The sequence below is a fragment of the Chelonoidis abingdonii genome, chromosome 3 (assembly GCF_003597395.2).
Source record: "Chelonoidis abingdonii isolate Lonesome George chromosome 3, CheloAbing_2.0, whole genome shotgun sequence".
In the NCBI taxonomy this organism is placed as follows: domain Eukaryota; kingdom Metazoa; phylum Chordata; order Testudines; family Testudinidae; genus Chelonoidis; species Chelonoidis abingdonii.
The window spans coordinates 140,872,558-140,897,660 of NC_133771.1; the positions used below are offsets into that span (position 1 = coordinate 140,872,558).

Below are 25,103 nucleotides of genomic sequence, written 5' to 3' on the forward strand. Positions count from 1 at the left end.
TCATGTTGGCTTTACTCTGTGTTAGTTGAATATTAGACTGTAAGTTCCTTGGGATAATAACCTTGTCTTTTTGCTTGTCTCTGGCACTATATATACCAGGGTTCTCAAACTGGGGGCTGGGACCCCTCAGGGGGTCATGAGGTTATTACATGGGGGGTTGCGAGCTGTCAACCTCCACCCCAAACTGCGCTTTGCCTCCAGCATTTATAATGGTGTTATAAATTAAAAACACTTTTTTATATATTTAAGGGGGGGGGTTGCACTCAGAGGCTTGCTGTATGAAAGGGATCACCAGTAAAAAAGTTTGAGAGTCACTGATATATACATTAAATAATACATTACATCATTACATTACATCCTTCCCACGCCAGTGTTAGATCTCAGAGTGGAAACTAGTTGTGACACCCTGGCACTCCAATATTCACCAATGTCATGTAATTAGGAAACGTTTTGTACAAAGTATGCCTTGTGAGGTATCATTCTAAAAGTCTTAATCGTCTAGACATTAATATCTTGTTGGATTGTATGTGCTATCATCACACAAGCACAAGGATTACCCCAGGAGCTGTGTGTAATAGAAACCTCTCAGAGATAGCACTATACAATGGGAACGGTTTGACCCAGGTCACAGCAAAACTGCTTTCCAGCAAGTGGGAAGAAAATATAAAAGGGAGAAAATGACAGCATGATGCGACCTCAGTCTCCCTACAACAACAACAACAACACCTGGAAACATCTGAGGAATAAACACTGAATAGGGGGTAAGCCTGGGACTCCAGGCTAAAGGGATTTCCAGCCTGTGTATGAAAACCTGGGAAACCCAAGCTGCAAAGCCGAGGTAGCTTGTGCCTTAAGAATCTGCCAGACTGTTTATCACTCAGGCAGGATATGAATTAGCAAATTCTCATCCTATCTAATATGTTAAACTCAGTTTGTGATTTTGTTTATTCACTAGATAATCTGCTTTGATCTGTTTGCTGTCACTTATAATCACTTAAAATCTAACCTTTTGTAGTTAATAAACTTATTTTATGTTTTAATCTAAACCAATGTGCGTTTGACTAAGGTGTCTGGGGAAAATCTCAGCCTGGTTACCACAAGTGTGCATGGTCCTCTTCACACTGAGGGAGAGGTGGACGGGGTGTTAAACCCATATACTATCCAGATTTGACCAGGGCAAGATGGTACTGCTCTGGGGTCCTAGGCTGGGAGGCTTGTGGTTAGAGAGTCTGCATGTGACTGCAGCTGGGTGTGTTCCTACCTCTGTGAATTCTGGTGAAAATGCAAGCTTGGAGGGCTTTGCAACTTGTCGGCAACACAATGTGAGAAGGGGCTCAGGCTGGTGGGTCAGAGGGCTCAGTGATAGTCTAGTTCCAGGTGGCATCCCAGAGCGAACCCATTAGTCTCTTCCATTCTTCTCTGTCATTTCCTGCTGCTTCCATCTGCTCTATATTGTTGAGATTGACTGACTGTTCTGCCCTCCCCGCTAAGGGTTCTTTGTAGGGTTTCTCTTGGGCCACCTTCATTTCCTCAGACCAGTTGGTTCCCACTTGACAGCTTCATGTGGGAGTCTGTTGTGACATTGCACTTTATATGATTTTATAAAAATATGCTAATGAGTGAATATAATATAACTGGAATATGCTTCATGCAAAAGGTCTCTCGTAAGGTATCATTACAAAACTTATAACCCACTGAGTGTGTTCATCCTATTTCTATAAATGTATCCCTCTTGTATCTAAAACTAGAAATATAAAATATAACTCTGAGGGGCTATTGCAATTATGCAAAGTGTGGGACATTAATGGTGGTTTGGAATCTTTATGGCTCCCATCAACCAGGACAATTGGCTGTGGATGGCTCTGTTTGCAGGCAAGCCTTCCTGTGAATCAGGCTGGGAGGAACGAAGGCTTGGGGTCTTAAAGTGACACGTGATCATATCACCTGAACTGGAATCCATCTTTAACCTGGTGCTTTTCCAGTGAGGAGCGGTGGTAACCCAGAGGGACAAAGGATTCCCGCCTTATGCAAAAGATATATAAGTGGGTGGAACAGAACAAAGAGGAGCTATCATGAGGAATTCCCTAGCTACCACCTAAGCTGGAACAAGAGCTGCACCTAGGAAGGTGTTTAGTCTGAGCAAAGAAACTTATTGAAACTTATTGGGTCTTTGCTGGAGCAGACAGGCATATCTGGCTCAACAAGACAGGGTGCTGGGGCCCTGAGCTGGCAGGGAAAGCAGGGGCAGAAGTAGTCTTGGCACATCAGGTGGCAGATCCCAAGTGGGGTTCTGTGATCTAACCTGTCACATCTGTATGTTGGCATCCAGAGTACATGCCCCAAATACGTGCTTTCACTGATGCCCAGAATTTCAAGTCTATAATTAATTGTCCATCTCCTTCAGGATCTGCAAGATGTTTAAAACATTGTTCTTGCTTTCCAATAACTAACTTTAAAGTGTTTTCTTGCTGCCAGCATCAAACTTTTCAGGATTCTGGTGTCCAGAGACTGGCTTTCACCAGGAACCTTCATGCAGCATGAGGGATCAGTGGTGGTCTCCGCTAAGCAGACATTTTTACCAGTATGGTAGCCTGGTTCTGTTTCTCTAACCAGGAAGGGTTTTTTTGTGTATGCTTTTTTATTTCTTCCATTTTTTTTGATGGGGCTAGGTGGTTAGTTGTGTGCCCAACCCTCCCAAATTTATCTGGCCTACACTACATACTACGCATATATTTCTGATCACAAAAATTTATCCTGGACCTAAAGTGTCCAATTCACTACTATTCTGCTCCTAGGCCTCTCTTTAACAGATGCTCCCATTCATGCCAAATTATTACATGGTTCAGTGCAGAAGACAAAGTGGGATGATTTGAACCTAAGTCTCCAAAAATTAAAGCCTATTGTACTAAACTATTGCACCACCCAGCCCATCTTACAGTCTTTCATTACACAGACATAATGGCTAAATGTACCTCTGCGGGGTAAAACCCACAGAAAGGGGGAATACAACAAGATGAAACTTGTGGAATCTGTCAGGCATGCTCCTTTCAGGGGGTAAAGTACTTAAAGCCTTATATAGGAGTCATAAGTCTTGAAACCCCTCATATCCTGGGGGATCTCATCTCAGCTTTCTAAAGAATGGGCTTTCTGTGATTAGAACCAACCCCTCCATGTGCTGCTTCCATAGTACCTGCACCTTGCCTCCCTGCCATGGAGACAGGGTGGGTTTTTTGCCTGTCTGGCCCTCCAACCTGCAGTCCCCACCATGTGACATTTGTTTTGGAGGGCTTCTGCAAATTCAGATACAGCATGGGACCTGGTGTGTTGGTTCCACTCTCTGCCTTCAATGGTACTATGAATACATTCCATTCTTTCCATTGCTTCCATATCGAGCAGACAGGGGAATCATGATTTGATGTAACCCTCTTTTTATTAATGAGAAATTGTTTTTAAGATTGTTGTTCAGCACCCTGAGTGCCTTTGCAGAGGATGCTTTATAAATGATGGATGATTATTACAAAGATTAAAAAGACAAGGATATGGTAATTCTACTTTTTTGGTTACATCAAACACAAAACAGTTGCCTTCTGTCATTAGATATAAAATATAATTCCCAGATCCAGAATACCACATTTTTAGGTCACCTTATTCCAAGCCATGATATCTGTTCATTCTGGTGGGCAATGATTCTGTCAATGGAGACTAGAGCTGGTCACGACATAGGCTTTTTTAGCTGAAAATTTTAATTCTTGGCAAAAAATCAAAACCAGAGATATTTTGATTAGGGAATGCTGCCATGCTGGCTCACAGAAGTTGTAGTTTGGGTATGTTATGTTCCTGTTCTCCTCTATAGGCTGTTGTCCCTGCTCAGACAACATCTCCTATTAGGGGGACCAGATGTCCCGATTTCATCGGTACAGTCCCGATATTTGGGGCTTTTTTTATATATGGGCTCCTATTCAGGGCCGGCGCTACCATTTAGGCAGGCTAGGCAATCGCCTAGGGCGCCAGAAGAATTGGTGGGCGGCATTTTGCCGGAGGGGGTGGCAGGCAGCTCCGGTGGAGCTGCCGCAGTGGTGCCTGCGGAGGGTCTGCTGGTCCGCGGCTCCGGTGGAGCTGCCGCAGTCGTGCCTGCGGACGGTCGGCTCCTCGCGCGGCTCCGGTGGACCGCCCAGAGGCATGACTGCGGCAGCTCCACCGGAGCTGTGGGACCAGCGCACGGGGCGGCGAAATTGCTGTCTGCCTAGGGTGCTCAAACCCCTAGCGCCGGTCCTGCTCCTATTACACCCCATACCCCCCTCCCGATTTTTCACACTTTCTATCTGGTCACCCTATCTCCTATGAAGCACTGTAGTCTCCTTTCATATAAGGAGAAATGGTTGCACTGGGAGTCCCTGGCCATAGTACATCATGGGAGATGTAGGCTAGCTGGGTACCCTGGCCCATAGAGGCGAATGGGGACATGAAGAAATAGATCTGCAACTCCTGTGAAACCCCACAGTAGGATATCGGAATAAAAATATTTTGTTTTTTTAGTATTTGCTTTTTCTATAAAAAATCAAAAATGTCCACAGAAAGCAGGTACTTTTTGTGGGGGAAAAATTGTTTTGTCGAAAACTCCAATTTTCTGTTGTAAAAGTTTAAAAAGAAAATTTTCCATCTGCTCCAATTGAGCCTGTAGAACACAGCTGACTATACCACCAACATGCAAGGACCTTCAGAGACCCTAGTTTAGTTCTTGATGGATGACTCCCCATTTCTCTTGCAATGCAGTTTGTCTGTTACTTTTGTATTTACAGTATTCTAATGATTTCTGTACACAGTTAAGCAATTGCATATAGTTAATGACTATACCTAATATTCTCAATACAAATATTTGTTTATTTGTTGCCATTTATTCACCTACTTTTATTGTATGTCATAAAAAGTTATTTACAATATTTTAAAAAAATAGTTTAATAGTAGAATTATTAAGGGGCACTACTAGACTCACCATAATGAAGACTGAAGCTAGCTTCCTGATGAAGGTCCTAAGACAGCAAATTATGAAAACAAACTCTAAGTACTTTGAGTCAGAGCCCTTAGCCTGATGTTAAAAACTCATCCCTTAACTTCACCAGAAATTTCACTTGCTACATTTTATCCAAGGGAAGACCCCATTTTCTGGAAAGATTGATACAAATTACTGAGAAGTTTTAGAAACACAGGATGTCAACATGTCCCATAATTTGCTTATTAAAAAGAATTTCCTAATGGAATTTTTGCCTACTTTTCATCTATAAACATCAACCTTCTCCTGTAGTGTTTAATGACTAGAAAAAAGTGCTTTTCATTTGGGTTTTGAAATATTTAAAGTTATCATGTAAATACCAAAACCCAGATGACTATACAAGTTGTGTGTGTGTGTGTGTATATTTATAAATAAAATGATCACAAAATATGTCAGCATAGTAGTAATGTGCATATTTCTGAACTGTGTTCCTTTGGGATGACTAACTATAGGCTGTGGACTTCCTAATGTTACATACACCCTTGTAATTCACTCATTGCATCTCAGTGGCTCCAAATCTGACCTTGTTTATTTGTGGTCAATTTTGTGGAGCATTCTGTCTTTGATAAAGGGCTCTGACGATTTAGTTGGGATTGGTCCTGCTTTGAGCAGGGGATTGGACTAGATGACCTCCTGAGGTCTCTTCCAATCCTGATATTCTATGGTTCGTAGATGAGGATAGATTTGTGTCCAATACAAGCACTAGCACAGGGATGACCTTAGCTGGCAATACTTAGGTGAGTGTTTAATAATAGACTAGTTGAAGAACAAAGTAAACCTGCCTGTCAGTTCCCAGGAGAAATATTCCCCCCAGGAAAATTAAAATGATATGACATGGGAAGCATGGGATGTGCCTGTCTGTATTGTGTTTTCATTGTTCACAATGTGCCATACAGAGAACAAAAAGTTTTCCCATAGAATTTTCCAAAAGACTTTTTTCCAGATTATTGCCTTAGCAGTCATTAATTTACAATTGTCTCATTCTAACTGGGGGGCCAAATCCTGAAAAGTGCTGAACATCCTCTGCCTCCCATTCATTTCAGCAGGGCCGCCGAGAGCGGGTTCGGGCCCCAGTGAAAAATTTTTTTCAGGCTCCCCAGCAAGGGCGGACAGGCTAAACAGGGCCGACGAAGCCAAGCCTTGGGCCCCTTACGGACCGCTGGGCCCCGGTAATTTGTACTGGCTTCCCCGCCCTCGTCCTCCCTGGATTTCAGTGGGAGTTGAGAGTGCTCAGCACTTTGCTAGATCTGGCTTTTTTTCTTTCTGGTTTATATTCCTGTTCTGGTCTATTTAGTAATTTTGTTTTCTCTTGATAAATGCTTTCCTTTAGTGACTCATGAGAATCTTTTCAAAAAGGGAGAGGAGGTGAAGTGAGAAGTGAATCAAGGGCCTTGAAGCTTTGGACCAATAGTAAGTAACACGGGGGGTGTGTGTGCGTGCGTGCGTGTGTGTGTGTAATATATCTTGATTGTTTTTTAATTTATAAATTGTAACCAGCTCTCCAAACTACAGATGCATGCACCAAATATAAAAAGATGAAACTTCAGTGGTTTCTGAGTGCAATTAAAAGAAAAAAGACAATAATGCAAACCACCGAAAATGTTCAGAGCCACTGAACAGAGACTGTATACAGCGGTGAATTTCCTTGATTAGACTTCACTCCTGTAGATAAATCATTGCTCTTCTCTGCACAGTAAATACCTACATGTATTTGTGTAATGGTTTAATAACAGTTAATAGCAAATGCAAAATTACAAAGTCTTCTGTATATCAATAGATCATTCTGCTTCTGCTGATCAGGCTGAAGGTCCTGCCTTGCAACTTGCAAACGACACAGAAAGGTGGGTGGGGGATATTCTAGGCTGCTGAGCCACGTGACACAGTGGGGATAATAAGCAGCGGCAGTGAGCTGGAGCCCGGGCTTCTCTGGAGACTCAGCCACAGGAACCTGCAGCAGCAGCAGCAGAGAGGGAGGGAGGGGAGTGAAGGTCATCACAGTTCAGCTCATACCTGTATCCTGCCAGCTTCAACCTGTCCTGCCAGCAAGACTCATCAATATTAACACCTTCTCACCTTGAAAAAAGAAAAAAAGAAAGAAGGAAGCAGGGAAAAACACCACTGCCTGAACTCAAAGAAAAAAGTAAAAAATAATAATAAAAATCAAGTAATAAAAGCCACAGCAAGTGTAGAGTTGAATCTCGTCTTTGAGCAATATGAACCAGATAGAAACAAGTATGCAGTACAGCTATCAGTATGAAGACGATGAGTATATGATCCAAGAGGAAGAATGGGATAGGGACATGCTCCTGGACCCAGCATGGGAGAAACAGCAAAGGAAGGTCAGGAAAGAAAATAAACTGTGTGTCTGTTGATGTGTGTCTGTGGAATAATAATCACCATCTTATTATAACACTTTATCTTGCAGTTGTAAATGCATGTGCACTAGTGAATTCAACCGCTATAATTTTTGCAAAGGAATCTATGATCAGTTTTACTCTTTATATAAACATTTTTAGCTATATCGTTATATATAGCTTATGAAATAGTCCTTCACTTTCACTTTTAGAATTCTTATATATAAATGGAAGCTGTATATGAAATTAAATGAACATCATGAAAGTTTTTTGATACACTTTGCTGTCAAAATATTGGTTCAATATTTTTCATGCTCACACTGGCTGTTGGCAGAGATTTTAACCATTCCTAAAATCACTTTCTGGGCCATATTTTCAAAAAGTGGCCTCTGAATTTGTGTGTGCACCTGATTGCCTGTAAAAATAAGGTAATTGAAAGTGTAAATGAGAAGCTATGCCGGCAATTACCCAAAATGCTTGTGTAACCGTATATTTCCAGGAACAAACTGAAGGACCAGGTTTGAAATTGTGGTCCTCTGAGTTGACTTGTATTTGAACTTACTGTCAAATCCAGTGGAACAGTGTGGTTAAGAAAATATAATCTTGGGAAATGTTCAGGCTGTGGTTTAAAAAATCTTTTTATTTACTCAGTTAGGGACTGAAAGATACCCAGCTGTCATCCTACCAACTTACAGAGACAACTTTGTAAACTCCCTGAGCGTCCCACTGTGGAGGAAGTGCTTCTTACCTTCTGAATTTTGAAAAATAGTTGTACCAGCATAGAGGCTGCTGATGCTCTGTTGCTGAGTACAGGTGGCATTTATAATCTTATCAGCAACTTGGTTAACAGTTCTGACACTCCACTAGATAATCACTAATACAGCTTCATTAAAACATGAAAAAGTAGAAATCACCTAAACTGTTGCATAAGCAGCACATGGGAAAGGGATGATCACGTGAAATATTTCTGTTATTTCCTAAAGTAATAGATAATGTTGATATTCAAGCTGTAAGATCTGGAGTTATGAGGTCATGTGCTAACTGTAAAAATAAAATATGTGGTATCTATCAGGCAATTGGGCCAAATGCTGTCCTTTGCTATGTGTGAAGAGCTCCCATTGAAAATTTCAGTGGAAGTCACGTAAGTGTATCTGAAGGCAGAATTCAGCCTATTGAACACCTACCCTCTGTATACAGTTTCCCTCTCAAGGTAAGAGCAATTAGTTGCTTTTAGCGGGAAACTAAGGGTGAAATCCTAACCATGGGTCAAAGGGTCTTTTTTCCCCATTAAATTCAATAGGGCAAGGATTTCACCCTAAATTTCTACTTCTAGCAAAATTGAAAAGCTTTCTCCTCCTGTTATTTTTTTGTTTTTGTTTGTTTAGTTTTTAGGACCTGGCATGGTAGCATCTGTTCAGACACTACTGTGTGTAGGTAATGTGCACTCTATGGGCATGTCCTGAATACTGGTCTTTATAGCCGTTATTTCTGTTGTATCCCTGAACCAGTAATAAAACTACACCAGTCATCATTGAGATTTATTTTAGTTGGGCATTCTTTTTACCTGGTGAACAAGTGATTTTGAAGTACTGCACCTATGTGGCAATTAAAGCATGGAAGGCTTTTCAATATTAGAAAATTGAGATTGTTCATTTTGTAAAGTATGGTGCTTATAGTTCCTCTGAGGACCTAATACAGTTTCTTATGCAGCAAAAAACCACATTGCATAACAACTGCAGTTTTGCACAACAGTTTTGTATTTCCAAATGGCATCAGCTAGATTTACTTTCCTTGAAAATATTGAATTCATAAGACTGCAGCATCCAGGATAAAACAGATCCTGTGCCCCATTTGAGTCTATCTTTTTGGCAGAGTGGGCACATGCACAGAATGCTGTGATAAGAAGACAAAGTACTGAGGGTTTTTTAATAGTGTGGCAGTTGAATAACTCTTGGATTCTCCAGAAGATTTTTCCTAGAGTGAAAACCAGGTATGCAAAGAATCTGGGTTTATTTTTGTTAGCAGTTAATCTAACTGGGTCGGGGGGGAGAGGGAGTAGGACAGGGAAAAGCTCATGTGAGTCACCAACAGTGGACTCTACATTTCTATCCCTTGTTCTAAACCAGTTTGATTTTTCACTCCAGTCAGACAATGCTTCAGTGGAAAGTTACCAGTTCAGAGCACATCAATAGATTAGCTATATTGTGGCTTTATTACTTTGTCTGCCATGTGCATTTAAAACAAATGCCAAAGTGATACATACATTTAAAAATAACTAAGAGAGGGCATTCTTATTCCTTGGCTTGGAAAGGAGTCTGATAGTATATTTTCCCCTGGATTAATAATATCTCAGTAGGTAGCCTGATGGATCTGAAGTGATCTAAGGGTGTCAAAATTGTTTTTTCAGGGTGCTAAAATAAGTTACGGAAAGTCAATTTCCATATTTACCAATAGAAGGCTGTATATGCATGGGCATGAAGCTTTGTTCAAATATAAGAATGAATAGTGATCTCAGTGCAATACTGGCAGTTGGCAGCATGTGTGTTCTATGAGACAATCTTGCAAGAGGACAAAAATAAATGCCATTGCGTCTATTGTGGGCTGCCCTCTCCAGACTTGCCATTTCACTGATATGCATGGTATGAAATCTGTCAACAGATGCTGGTAACACACGATGACGTCCATAGGATTACAATGGATATGACGCTAATTTTAACCACAGCTCATAGGGTATTATAATCTGCAGTAATCCAGGATCTTGCTGTGGAATTCTTTGTTGCAGAAGTCTCAGTTAAATATGATGTACATTGTACAAAAGGAAGCTGGGGAGTAGCTTTCCTATAACTGTTGTGAAAGTGAACTGCAAATTGAAAGTTTCAGTTGGCACAAAATTCAACCTGTGTTAAAGGACACCACTAAAGTGCAGCAGTTGGCAGTATACAATATTAGACACTAATGGTGCAAAACATAATTGGGGATTGTAGGGTTTGAATTTCAAACAGAGGTTTGAAAGAAGGATTAAATGATGAGATTATTAATGTCTTCATTATGCCCTGTATAGAGATGCTTCCAATACATGTTGATCAGAAAAGTTCAATTTTTGTGTCTTGTTTTCATCTTCAGGAGAAAGTGAACAGGGTCAATTAGTACAGTACTTCGGAAGTTTACTGCTTAATAAAAACACAGTGCATTGCCATTGTCAATATGCAGTTCGCTTGCTTCAGTGTTTAAAAAATATTTTACAAGTGATGTGGATGTAGACACTTGATTATTTGAACTTAAAAGGAAGCCATCAAGCACAGTTTATACTGGGCCACTTACTAGTCATGGGAGATAATACCCTTCAGTCACTGCCAAGCTGGGCTGGATATGAACTGAAGGCCATACTTGCTGACAATGGAAAATTTAAAAGCCTGAGATTTCCCTTCTGATTTCTGCTGTTTCAAAACAAAAACCTGACATCTAATACTTTCAATAAAATATTTCCGTAATAATTCAGTCGGGAAAAGACTATATCAATTTACTTTAGGCAAATTGGGGCAATGGTAAACTCAAGAACTGAAGTCTTGTATTCTTTGCAGCCTGCCCCTTTGGTTTTAATGAATGCCATCTTTACAACTGATCCTGTGACACCAATGACTGTGGCATCACCAAATGTCTTGAGATTCTGGAGTCAGTCTCAAAGGCTTTTGGAGAATTCTCAGGCTGAGGCTTGGGTGAAAAGACTGAGTATCAGCATGTGTGTTGAAGACATTGAGATGAAAGGCATTACATCTCTTGAGCCCTGGTTTCTTCTCAAAGGGCAGTATGTTGATATTTCATGTTCTTTATTTGGATTAAAATTATAGGTGGCTTTTTTAAATAAATTCTACTGCCTCTTATTATTTATGTCATATATAGAACCAAGTGCTCTAGAATTTGTAGACCTAGATAGGAAGACAAAGGTTAATCTTCCGGTTCTGTGTTTATACACAGTGGAATTCTGGTCCTTGACTAGGGCTCATAGGCACTACCACAATGTAAATAATAATTATTAATAAAATTCCTGCCTCAAGAAACCTACAGTCCTAACACTGATGAGGCTGTGTCTGAGTGCTGAGGGTTCCAGCGGTAGTAATGTACAGGGGCAGTATTTTGTTTCTTTAGTAAATTTGTTTTCATTTGTACAAAGTTGTATCGCTATTTCTTCACTTGTTCCTTTTTTTAGCTAATTTGCTTGTTTGTTTCCCACTAGCTCTCTCTAATGCCAACTACTTAACACTGTGCTTGCAGTCGTCAATTTTTCGTTTGTTTAATTCCAGTTAATATTTCACATAAAGTGGGATTTTCAAAAGCACTCATTTTGGCTTAACTTTTACTCCCCTTGAAATCAATGGTAAAAATGAATGTGTGGCTGTCATTGACCCAGCTGTGCAGTGCAATCCATTTAGGCAGATCCTTACACTTGCGCAGAGTCCCACTGGAATCAATGTGTTTCTGCATGGATGCAGCAGTTCGATCCCACAGATCAGAGTGAAGGATCGGTGCTTTTATGAATAAGACCTTCAAATGTCATGGAAATTTCAGAGCTTACCTTTTATCTTAAAGGAAGAGTATGCTGTTGAGTATTTGCAATTCTAAATTAGGGTGGGTTGCCACTCAGGGAGGTATATTAAGCTGGCTTTTTAAAATGCTGAAGGCATACATTTTTGTCCTGAGGTGCCCCTGTAACTCCTATTTAATATGAATGGCAATTATGCATGTGAATTGAGAGCAGACTGTGACTCCAAGTATGCAAACCTCTATTGAATAATTAGGTTCATCCATATTATTTTAACCTTTAACATATATGGAATTTAAATACTTAATTTCATATAGTTTAACACTGCTTGATTTACAATTGCTTTCCGGACCCCAGAGACATTGTTTATTTAAAGGAATATATTGATATGTATTAAATACTATGAGTTAAGATATTCAGCATTAGCAAGTCAGGAGATCCAAAAGGTAATCCTACAGCCCATTTGCTGTAACCCTGCTTTTAAAATATGTGGTTGGAATTGTTTTACATTGAGAACAGTTTCTTTTTCTTCCCTGCATTCTCACTGTAAAGACAGTATGTCAGAAGGGATTTTGCTCAAACTTAAAAACAAATTATCTTTGACCAGAGACCAAGAATAGATAACTTCTTCTCAAAGGATGAATGTATTGGAAAAGTTATGAGAGTAGAAAAATGGAATGACCGTAATGGACACTGCTTTGGTCACACTGATGATCTTTCATGTTGTGTATTAATAGGAGAAATGCTGGTCTTTTCTGCATTTATTAACCGGATATAAAGATGTATTTGGTTAAAACCCCAAACCTGGCAGAAAGTCTATATTGACTTCAGATACATTTAAGTCAGAAAACAAACTGCTTTATTGAATATTCTTATCCTGTGTTTACAGAATTATAATAGTTCATGGGGTAATAAGGTATTATTGATACTTTATGTATTGTTCAATATGATATTAAAATACAATGAATTATAACCCCAAGCCTGTTTTTACTGTATTTTCTGTGTCCAGGGCAACAGAATGGTGCATTCTAGAGACTATCTCAGAAGTGGATGATAAGTGTGTACCTCCAGGGGGGCTCGTGTGCAGAGCCATCTCTACATCAGTGCCTCCTACTGGGAGTGCAGGGCTGAGAGTGGATGTCTGTTTTGGCAGTGACAGATAAACAAGAAGACCCAAAATATAGGGAGAAGTCATGTGTTGGGGGCCCATCTAGAAATCTTTGTGCTCCTGATCTAGTGGCTACTTAGGAAGATAGATGCCTGGAAATTCATGATTCTTTTGAGTAGAAACATTGCCACCTTCTAAGTAGAGGACAGTAAGATTTATCTGATACCTAAGTTTTACTTTTAGATGGCTTTTGTCATATAATGATTTATTGCTATGGGTTTTTTAAAACCTTGACATAAAACATCCTTGTTTGTTATTAAAGGAAATCTTAATTCTTTGGGATAAAGAAAAGATCTGAAGGTTGTGGACAGGTGCAATTCACCCTTCAGGATATCTGTAATGCAAGGGAATATGCAGACTAGGGCAGCATGTATGCCAGAATTCTGTATGTGTGATACCATCCTTTGCAGTACTTCAGGCATGATTATCTGTCGTTGTCCTATAAATTAATAGAAAGTATACTGGAACGAGATTTCTGGCCTTAGTTATACCATTATAGACAAAGTCAGCACAAAGAGCCTTAAACTTATTTACACTGGCAGTATAAAGGGTTCCTTTAAGGTGGGTATAAATTTAATTTCTCCTTAATTTAAGGCCTTTTTGCACTGCTAGAGTAGTGCCAAATGTAAACAAGAATAATTCTCAAAGTATTTATTTAGTCTAAACCCTGTCCTCCTCTTGCAAGCAAAACTCCTTTTGATTTCACTGGGAAGTATGCATGTGTGAAGACTGCCAGAACAGTACAGGCTCACCAGGAAAAAAACATGTTGTTTTGTATCCTACTAAATATCCAATCTTTAGCAATATACAGATTAATTTTTCCTTTATGATGCATTAATTTGGCATGTAAATCCTGTAATTACAGCCTCCATCGTACTAGAAAATAAGAAAAGTTTGCATTTTAGAAGTATAGGCACAGAAGACTTTTAGGAAAGACTAGGCACCATTATGGACCAAATTATCCATCTAGTTGAACATGTGCAACTTAATTGAGTTCAGTGGAGTTGCACTGATGAACAGGAATTAAGAGAAATTGATTCTCTAAATCTGCAGGCAACATTTGTAAATAGTTACAGTAAATTTCACTCCAGAGTCCATGTTGGCTTCCACCGGTGTAGCCTCAGTAGAAATACCCCTCCTTCTTGGAAAGTCTGACAGGGTGAGGAGAAGTTTAAAGTGATGGAAGGCAGCAGTCCCATTTCTCACTTCTGGGATGAGAGAGAGGTGATCAAGCCTGGGTGGCACACTCTGTGGATAAAATAGGAAAAAGAAATTAAATGGGTGCCAGGACTGGCTGGAGATCACTAGGAACATTAGGAAGTGTAGAAACATTACTGTTATATTTAAGGTGCCTAGGACAGGACATCACTGTTGTTGCTGGAGAATAGTAGCTTCCTCAGATTGTGATAAGCACTTTCCAATTACAGGTCGACCTAGCATTGAGAGCCGGGTAAGCAGACCCACGCCTGTGCAGAGCCCCATTGAAATAAATGGCTCTGTGCATCTGCATGAAGAGTCAAGGACATATAGTATATGAAGATGATGTCTCCTGTAAAGAATTTCCAGGAACCTGATACATACAGCAGGGTCTCCTTATGCCCACACGGAATCCCTGAATTTAATGGGGCTCTATACAGGCACTGTAGGGCCAGGGCCTAAGGAAACAGTGTTTGAAGGGTAAGGGAGAGGGATGAAAACATACCATCTTTAAAAATAAATAAATGCCAGCACTCCTACTGCTTCACTACCTAGCCAATATTAATTGGCAATTTCTTGTCAGTACCGCAGTAGATGTGGGTCCCTAGGTTAGTGGCTTTACAAACTAACTTAGGGAAGGGATTTCGTTTGTAAGGAAACCCTGTATCTTCTGGGTGAGGACACAGTTGATAAACTGCAGCGTTTTCATTCCTGGTGAATGAAAGCAGCAAACAATTTATGTTTACAAGGTTTATTTATCAACAGATTCAAGTGGATATTATGATTGTGTCCATTAGAAAAGAATGATGTGCCTATAATATGAAAATTAGATGCAGCCACTGGGCTCCGGGCAAGCATCCAACATGGATCTTCGCATCGTAAACTTTCAGCACCCTGAGGCTAAGTGTTTTTCTCAAGTTGGTCAGGGTTTTCCATTTTTTTAAAACAGACATTGAAAGTTTTAACATTAAACAGTAGGTAACAAAAGTTTTGCCCTCTTCTTTTAAAATACTGTTTCCTATGAAAGCCACACTTTGGATGGCAGATGGCTCCATATACAGCCTGAATCAAAGCCCACTGAAGTCAATGAAAAGACTAGTTGACTTCAGCTAGGTTTGGATCAGGCACCTGTAGAGTCTTCTCGTTGCTATCATATAATCACGTAGGTTGTTGAGAAGTTGTTATATATTAATTATTTTGTAGTATTATGCCTGAAATTGTAGACTCTGATCCTACAAAGGGACTCACAAACAGAGCGCTCTACTTTTTTGCAGCATCCTGTGGAAAGTAGTGGGGCTCCATGTAGGAGTAAGGTCTGTGTATGTGGATTGTTTTGCAGGATTGGGCCCTTAGAGATTGGCTTTAAGTTAAAATAGTAACATTCTGAATTCCATTTGCTGATGTGACTTGTATGGAATTGTGTTTGAGAGAAGGACTCTGAAGCAGTGGTAGAATGATCATATTTTGTCAGCGTGTTTCATATTTTATCTAAATATTATCAATAAACTCTGCTCTGAGGGAGAAATACATGAAAATTGTGGCCATATGTACCCAGAATATAAAAGAAAATTAAACAGCGCTATTATGAAACTATCTCAACCAGAAATATTTCATGGTGGCAGAATTTTAGAGTTCTGTTGGGAAATATCCCTTTAAAACCCCCCAAACAAAACACCATTTTATTTTAAGAAATAAGTGCATTGGTGTAGTACCAATATTTATTCATTTATTTTATTCCTTTTAATTTATAGTCATCCTATGATCTGAACGTAGCACTGTTGCTTTCTAATGGTCAAAATCTGTATTACACTATGCAGTTCTACTGAATTCATTACACTGGGACTGAATGACTGGATTTTAAAAAATACTCAATGTCTTTTATAACACAGCTGGCTACATTTAAGGATTCTACAGCTGAACTTGGTTACAGAAGAATATGTTAGATTATTAATTTCTCTGGCCTGTATATACGATACACTACAGAGAGAAGAATTTAAATTAAGTAGAATTGCCTAAAATGCTTCCTGATAAGGAACATAACTTTGTGAACATCTCAGTCAAGTTAATATTGTTCAAAAATTAATTTTCTGTTCTTTAAAGTTAATTGAAATACATTGAAAAATATGGAATGATCAGAGAGATACTTTTTTCATCATGGTCTGGTTTCTAGGAAATATATGTACCTCATGCTGGCATAATAAGGCACTGATAATATTTGCATTTGCAAACAGATTTGCATCTATATCACCTTTGACCAACCAAGGTTGTTATTAATTGCACGGAAGCTCTCTTAAAGAAAACCCATTGATGGATTTTGGTATACGTCAAACTGAGACCATTAGGTAGAGCCATTCACAATGTCATCAGGCACTATGCAATGGTCCCTTTTCAGTTTATAAAATCAGGCATGAATTTAAGAAAATTACCTATACCACATTATTTAACAGGAAAATAGAACAGAATGATCACCCTCTGTGACTGTGCTTCTATTCCTATGCAGTAACTTTTCCCAGTGGTACTGGAAGCAACTCTTTTTGAAACTAACTAGGGTGGCATGATTCTAATAATTCTCAAACTACTGGTGGGAAAGAATTACTGTGCAGGACCAGAGGTTCAGTTGCAGTCAGTGGTGATTTTCGTCTGCTGCTGGGGATGTTGGAACAGGAGAAAGAGACTGAATAAATCAGGTGGAGGAGGGGGAAGGAGAATGACATGAAAGAGAGAGAATTGAAACAAAAGAAGGGGTGAGAGGGAGGGAGATTGAGACTAAGGACAGATACCAAACAGCTTGAAGGGAGACTAGAAACCAGAGACCAGCCATGCCTGCTGATAGGAGCGTGCGGGGAATCACAGAGTGAGGGGTAGCTGGCATCAGCAGTGTTACTGATCATGCTCAGTCGTTGTGAGCATGCTATATACAAGCCAAGCAGCAAACCTGGAGGGGCATGTGACCCTGCATGCGCCCCCTCCACATGCATCACCTCTGCTAGAAACACACACAACCTGAGAAGTGTAAGAAAGAAATGTAGGGATATAATAAGAGACAAGGTGGATAGTATCTTTTATTGGACCAGCTTCTCTGTTGGTGAAAGAGACAAGCTTTCGAGAAACACAGAGCTCTTCTGCAGCTCAGGGAAAGGTACTCAGAGTGTCACAGCCAAATACAAGGTAGAACAGATTGTTTAGCATAAGTAGCTAACATCTATTGTAAGAGACTGTTCAAGGTGAAGTGACCTGTTAACACCTCTCCAGTCATGGGGGGGGGGCGGGAAAGTGGGGTTAGTGGGTTACAAATTGCTGTAATAAGACATAAACCCAGAGTCTTTATGAAGACCATGACTTTTAGTGTCTAGCAAAGCTATGACTTCAAGCCCCCAGGCTCATCTTTTGAAGGTGTTGTGCAGATTTCCTTTGAGGATGAAGACTGATAGATCAGATATGGATTGATCGTTTTGTGAAGTATTCACCTACAGGTGATATGATGTTTTCATCTTTTATAATTTTTCTGTGTGAATTTATTCGAGAGCTTAGTGATTGACTAGTTTCACCCACATAGTTGTTGTCAGGGCATTTAGTGCACCAGATGTGATACACCATATGTTATGATAAGGCACATGTATGACCCACAGTTCTTGAAATATGTGTTGCGGGGGATAATGATCATTGTGGCAGTGGAGATGTTTGCAGATTTTGCATCTGTTGTTATGGCAGAGTCTGGTGTCGCTTTGGGTTGGTAGGTCATGGTCTATGGGGAGCTTGTTTCTGATGTTGAGCTTGGAGGTGTTGGGGAGTTGTTTGAAGGCCAGAAGAAAGAGTTTGGGAAAGATTTCTTTCAGGATGTGGTCCCCATCGTGTATGGTTGTAACTGTTTGATGATGCCCCATATGGATTCCAATGTGGTGGAGTAGGTGCCAACTAGCGGTGTGTAGTCAGAGGGGATCTTTTCTGTATTGAAGCAGGTTCTCTTGGGGTAGTTGGGTGGATGCAGTGTACTTCTCTGGTGAAGTGACCTTATTTGGTGAAGACAGCTTTAAGTGTGTAAAAGTGTGTAAAAGTGTGTATCCTGGACATTCTCCTCAGACCATAATTTGTGGTATTTGAGTGCCTGGCTGTAGATAACAGATATTTTGGAGTGGCTACTGGATCTGTGAAAGTAACTGTGGTGATCTGTGGGTTTCTTGTATATAGTTGTCTGTAGGGTTCCATTGCTGAAGTTGGTGCTGTTGCAGGAGTGTTCTAAAGAGAATTTGATGGATTGATGGTGATTGTTGAAATTGTGATGGAAATTTGAGAAAGTTTAGGTTGTCTGTACAGAGGATGAAAATATCATCAAGGTATCTCAGGTATATCATTGGTTTTGTGATGCATTTGTCCAGAAATTCTTTCTCGAGGTGGCCCATGAAGAGGGTGACCTATTGGGGAGACATCCTAGTACCCAGGGCTGTTCCCATAGTATGGACAAAATATTTGTTCTTAAATATAAAATTGTTATGGGTGAGGATGAAATAGATGAGTTTGATGATGTGTGTTTGGGATGGATATCTGAGTGTTGTCCATTGTCTTTTGTAGATATTTGAGGCCAGTAGCAATGCCGTCATTGTGAGAGATTTTGGAGTATAGGGAGGTGATATGCATGGTGGCAAGGATAGTGTTCTGAAGATGTTGTTAATGTTGCAGACTCTCTGGAGGAAGTTGGTTGTGTCCTGGAGGAAGGTGGCTCTTTGTGTGGTGTGTGGTTTGAGAATATAATGAGGGTAGGAAAAGAGACAGGCACATAGAAAAGAGGAGTTAGAGAAAAAGAGGAGGATAGAGAAGTGGTAGTAGAGAGTAACTAAATAAACCTCTGAAAAAAATGTGCCCCGCCTTTATAATTAAATCTCCCATTTTAAGTGATAGTGGAAGACAGTAATAGAACAGACACAAATGAAAGTAAAGTACTGGGCCCGCCTTTGTACTTCAGACCTGTAACACCTTTGTTATTCCTCTGCCAGGCCTACCCTGTGGCTGATAGAGACTACCAGCGGTGGCTTGGATCTAATTCTGTTAAGGACTGCATCTTGCATCCAAATGTGTGAGAGAAGAAAATTAAGAGCTAGGATTTCAGCTTGAGATTAGGTGCCTAGAACTCATGTGTTCTTACACAGCACTGGTATTTATTTCCTCTGTGACCTTAGACGTAAGACATAGCTGGAGAAACAGGGAAAGAGGTTGTCAAATGGTGATTATACTTAACTGTCTTACAGGGATCTATTGATTATTAATATTTTTAAATTGCTTTTTGTATTAAAAGTGCTGAATAAATGCTAAGCATTGTTGTTTGTTATACTTTGTCAGTTAAAATGAGTTCCAACTTACTTTAAAATGCTGCTTTTCATTTGGTCCTAACAGTGTCAAATAAATTCCCCTTGAGCTGAAATTTTCAATGATTGATGGTAGACAATGCAAAAGTGTTTTTATTTTTTTTTATTTTTGTTTTAGAAAGTTGGAGCAAAATCAGTCTAGCCACTTCTAAATCGTTTGAAAAATACCTAGCATTTTCATATGTTTTGATCAGATATTTTGCGCGCACGTAACTGAAAAACAACTGAAGCTAGAAAGACCAAACATTAAATCTAGGTCTTTAAAGATAAAAACCACTGTGCCAACAACTCCATGGCCTTGCCCTTGCCCTATAATGCAACAGATTTTTCCTTCCATCCTTTTCAGCTACCATACCACATTACAGAAAGAAAGATCAAAGATGATAAATCTTGAATTAGTGGTGAGAAATATCCTTCAGTGTTTATCATGAAAAGAGATGGTGAAGTGTGAATAGTTCACCCTCCATTGGCTAACTCAAGCAGTTCTTCCAAAAAACCAAACTTTTTAATATTTCGAATTGTGGAGTTATATAGTAGACAGAACAGTGTCACGAAAATTGAACAACAAAATCTACTTGCTTGCCCCACTTTACCATGATAATTGATAATCATGAAAAGAATAATATTTTACTTTAAAAAAATTACTTCTCGAGGGTAAGTGGGTAAGTAGAATTTTAGAAAATTACAATAGGAGTTAAATACTGACAGTATTTATCATAGCTTTATGATAAATCCTTGCCACTGTTTTTGGAGTCACACTTACCAATACCTCTGATTTGGGGCTGTCTACATAGACAATTTGACCTTGTTGTGGGATTATGTTGTTGTTTATTATTTGAATTATTGTAGCAACTAGAAGCCCTAGACATGGCCCAGGATCCCATTGTGCTCAGTGCTATGTAAACACAGAACAAAAAGACAGTACCTGTCCCAACGATTTTACATGTTTTGGTCCTGTCTGTGTAGATGGAACCAAACCATATTTTAACCACATTACTGAATCATGTTACAGTCCTGTCACTAATGCATTCTAACACAACAGGGGCATCTGGATGAAATTTGATGCCTTGTGTTGCCTAGGAGGTCAGAAGGGATCTAATGGTCCCTTAGGCCTTAAAAATCTATTACTTTGACATGATTAGGTGACAGCTGTGTTATTCTTGACACAGTAAATGTCCCTGAGTGGTGTGTTGTTTTTTTAAAAGAGTAGTACAATATGCTTAAGTCCATGTAAGATCAGGGTACATTAGAGGACAAATGAACGGTTATCCAGAAACCCAGAACAAATTTCAACCCCATTTTCAGAAATAGGTGCCTAAAAATTAGGCTCCCAGTTCTTATTTAGGGGCCTGGTTCAGGAAAACACTTCTGCATGTGCTTAAGTCCACCCTTATATAGGACATGCACATGCCTGCAGTTAAGCATGTGTCTAAGTGCTGCCCTGGATGGGGATGCTTTCCTAAACTGGTACCTAAATAGGTGCCCTGGTTTTTCAAAAGTATTGAACACCCAGACTCAGCAGTTCCCACTGAATTCAATAGGAACTGCAGGCTGTGCAGCACTTCTGAAAATCAGGGCACAGGGTTTAGGAGCCTATCTTTGGGCAAACATTTTTGAAAATCTTGGTCCCAGCATAGTTTTCTGATGCTGGAAGGACTAATCATTTGCACGTTTGTATGTGAGACTATAAGGAACTTACCATTTGTAGAAAACCAACAATCACCTGCATGGCGTTTGAGTGTAGAAAACTCAATGCTGGTGCAGCTTTGAGGGATTTTTTTAAGCTATGGGTCTTTCTTCAGGCTGTGGAAAACCTGTAGGGTCAAATTTCAATCCTAGCTGTAGCTAGATTAACTTCAATGGAGTTACGTCAGGAATCAGTCTGGCCCTATCGATCTATTCTGTTTAATGTCTTTATCTACACATATAGTGTATTATGCAACCATCACCAGGGTTTCTGAGATCTACTAGAATTATTAAAAACAAACAAACAAAACACCATACAAATAGTCCAAATCTGCCTTTGCCTTGTGGCCTGTGTTTCCATGACTCAAAGCAGGCCCCATAGTCAAAATGTTTTGTGACCTGAAAACATGCACTTTAACAAATAGCTTCTATATTTAATTGACAAAGCATTTGCTTATTACAAATTCAGTGCTCACTCTAAAAACAGATGTTCCTGCTCCCTGCATTTGAGCTGTCACTGTTTATTATTTTTTTCTATTTACTTTGGTTAGGTTCTTAAGCAAAAACAAGCTATTTAATGCCATTTTGTGTGCACATATAGTGATATCTATTTATAGTCTCTGAGTAAGATATTTAAAAGCACCTTAGTGACTTTGGCACACAAGTCCCATTTTCAAAAATGATTAGGCATTTTAGTCCTATTGAAAATCAATGGGACTTAGTCGCCTAAATACATTGGTGCTTTTGAAAATTTTACCCTCTGTCTAATTTGTCACCAAGCAATTGTGTTACTGAGGTTAAAAATAATCAAGCACAATACATTTTTAAAGCACCTCCTATATTTATTCAGTTGTGTTCTAATAATAATAAAAAAGACAAAACCTTTAAAGTATTAAATCTAAAGTGAATACTTCTTTATTTCTCAGTCAGCAACTGTGACTCATCAGAGAAATTAACTTTCAGTAGATTAAATATATGCTTTGTGTGCTGAGAAATACTGCATTTAATACACACAAGTGGGTTAGGTTACATAGTGAGCTAATGCACAAGGCTTTCACTTCTGGGAAAGAGACCTCCACTGAAATCTTGGTTTAGAGAAACTGAATTTGGTGAGCTTCACATCTGTTATCTATCAGAGTACATATGCATTAATTTGCTGTTCAAAATTACTCTGATGTCTGACTGTAAATATATCTCCTTATGATCACTTGCTGGTAAAACGATATTAAAAAACCAAAAGGTCTTCAGACTGCATTGTTTCTTCTGAGTCTCTTCTCACTTTATCAGTGTGAAAGACATGATCTTACACTTGTGAGCTTTTTAAAAGCATGTTGATAAACTGAATTATGAAAACTTTTCTATCTACCCTATAACTGGCTGTATCATACACTGGGGTGGGGGGCAGGGGAATGGCAGTATCACATATAATTAACAGATAAAGATAGCACAGTGAAGAAAAAACCTCAGAGAAAGCAGGGGAGACTGTTGGAAATCCAGTCTACTAAATCTTGGATGAGCCTACTTCAATTAATCCTACTATCCAGAGGGCATACCCTCCGTTTCACCCACACTATCATTTGGATGTAATTGTTTCCTTCACATTACCTTAAATAGCTAAGGATCATTTAAAATATGTCTGTAGGAAAAAAGTCAGCCAGCACCTACATTGGTGGTTCAGGAGGCATTGAGATGCCAGAAGGAGGGTGTTGGGGATCAGATGACACTGTTGATGGTGGAAGAGCAGTGAGTGGGACCTGAGACTGGAGAAGGGAACCAGGAATAAAATTCAGAGATATGAATGTTCACGTGCTGATGATGGGGCATTGGTCATGTTGATTCCCTCTGCTTAACTGACTTGGTGGAGAACTTCATCCAGTGCCGTGGAAACATGCTCCACCTCAGAGCCTCTGCCGAACCACCAGAGTAGCTAAGGAGAAGCTTCCTCTGGCACCTTCCTCTTTCATCCTGTCTCAATTCTCCCTTTTCTCATAGTCATAGCAGAGCTTATGCTGTTCTTTTCTACAAGCGGCTTGCCATAGGAGACTAGCCAAGCAGCTGGAATAGAACCTACATGTAAGGTGCAGTACACAGAAAACAGAATGACATCTCCTTTGTTAGGTCTCTATATTCACACCCTTCGTCATCGCTCTGCCAAGCTACACGTCTTCAGTTGCCCCTAGTCCCTGTAATACTGTGTAGTTACTTTTCTTGGAATAGCTCATTGATATCCTTCTGTTATGAAGGTGGCCAGACCTGAATGTAAGATTCCAGACATGATTTCACTTGAACTGTGTAGAGGATCGATTACTTCCCTCCTTTGTGACTTGATGCTTTTGCATAGCAACTCAAAATCTCACCAGATTTGTTTGCTCCATACTACATACTATGTTCTTATCTACCTTGCTGTTTCACAGTTATGCAGGAGTTGAACCCCAAAGGCTTCCCCACATCCTGCTATGTATTCCAGTGCAGCACAAATCTGTTTGGGAGCATAGAGACACCTCAGATGTCACCATGCTCTACAGTGATCCAAAAGCACCAGTACACTGTGCATGCTAAAATATATCTGACACAAAGCTAGATGACCCTGATAGAAGGAAATGTTCTCTTCAGCAGCACAAATGGCAAATTCTGTTCTCGAGGGCTTGATCCTGCAAGGTGCTGAGTATTGACTGAGAACTGCTGAGTACGATCAATCCTATTTATATCACTGGGAGTTGAGGGTACAGCACCTTGCAGGTTTGGATCCCCAGAGGCATACATGGTTTCCATTCACTTAAATGGGATTCACCTATAAAGGCAGAATTTGGCACTGTACTATATGTAAAACAAAGCACTATAATGTCTTAATTGTTAAATTATTAAATGCTAGAACAATATGGTTTACTGGAAGAGATCAATGTGTTAATGAACTTTTGCTCTAAGGGGAAATACAAAATTAACCTTGTAAAAATAAAAGACACTAAAGGCCATAGTGTCAAAAACACAGCATTCAAACCTAGGTATTGTTCTGTTCCATCAGTCCTTTTTTCTTATCTCCCCCTTCCCGCCTGCCCTTACCCAAAACTTTAACCTAATTTAGCAACTTTAGGTTTGGATTTATTCTTCTCACGAGTTATGTTTGTCAAGCAGTCGTTTTTCACTCAATAGTACTTTCAGCATAAGAACACTTGTAACTTTATCCAGTTTCATTCACTTTTTGTAACATATTTTATATTTACAGAACCAACATTTCTGAGTGGCTCAAAAGGGTCCTTTAGATACTTAAGTGGCCTCTATCACTATGGGGTCTGAGGATCTGTCAGTTTTTAATATATTTATCCTCACAGCACTCCAGTGAGGTAAAGAAGTAGTCTATGGATGAGCATGGAGGCATAGAGACTAAGGGTATATCTACCCAGCAAAGAAAAACCTGCATCTGGCCCATGCCAGCTGACTCAGATGGTGGGGCTGTTTCATTGCTATGTAGACTTCCAGGCTCGGGCTAGAGTCAGAGTTCTGGGACCCTCCCATCCAGGCTCCAGCCTGATCCCAGAAGTCTACACAGCAATGAAACAGCCCCCTAGCTTGAGCCCCATGAGCCCACATCAGCTGGCACAGACCAGCTGCAGGTTTTTCTTTGCTGTGTAGATATATCCTCAGGAACTTGCCTGGCCCTACAGGAAGTCTGTAGTGTAGTAAGCAGCAGAGAATCCTGTGGCACCTTATAGACTAACAGAGGTTTCTGGCTTGCTCTGACTTCTCCAGC

General features: G+C 39.8%; 1 protein-coding gene across 2 annotated transcripts in view; it reads left to right on the forward strand.

Annotated features, from left to right (window-relative positions):
• Positions 1 to 25,103, forward strand: part of ACTN2 (actinin alpha 2) — a 163,458-nt gene that overhangs the window by 61,273 nt on the left and 77,082 nt on the right. The window contains exon 2 of one of the 2 annotated variants that reach the window (XM_032775032.2): positions 7,017 to 7,389. In XM_032775032.2, the coding sequence (XP_032630923.1) occupies positions 7,264 to 7,389 (126 nt within the window). In that variant the 5' untranslated portion in view covers positions 7,017 to 7,263. Of the gene's footprint in view, positions 1 to 6,827; positions 7,390 to 25,103 lie in introns of those variants that run through there. The other variant, XM_032775033.2, reaches the window with a different exon arrangement.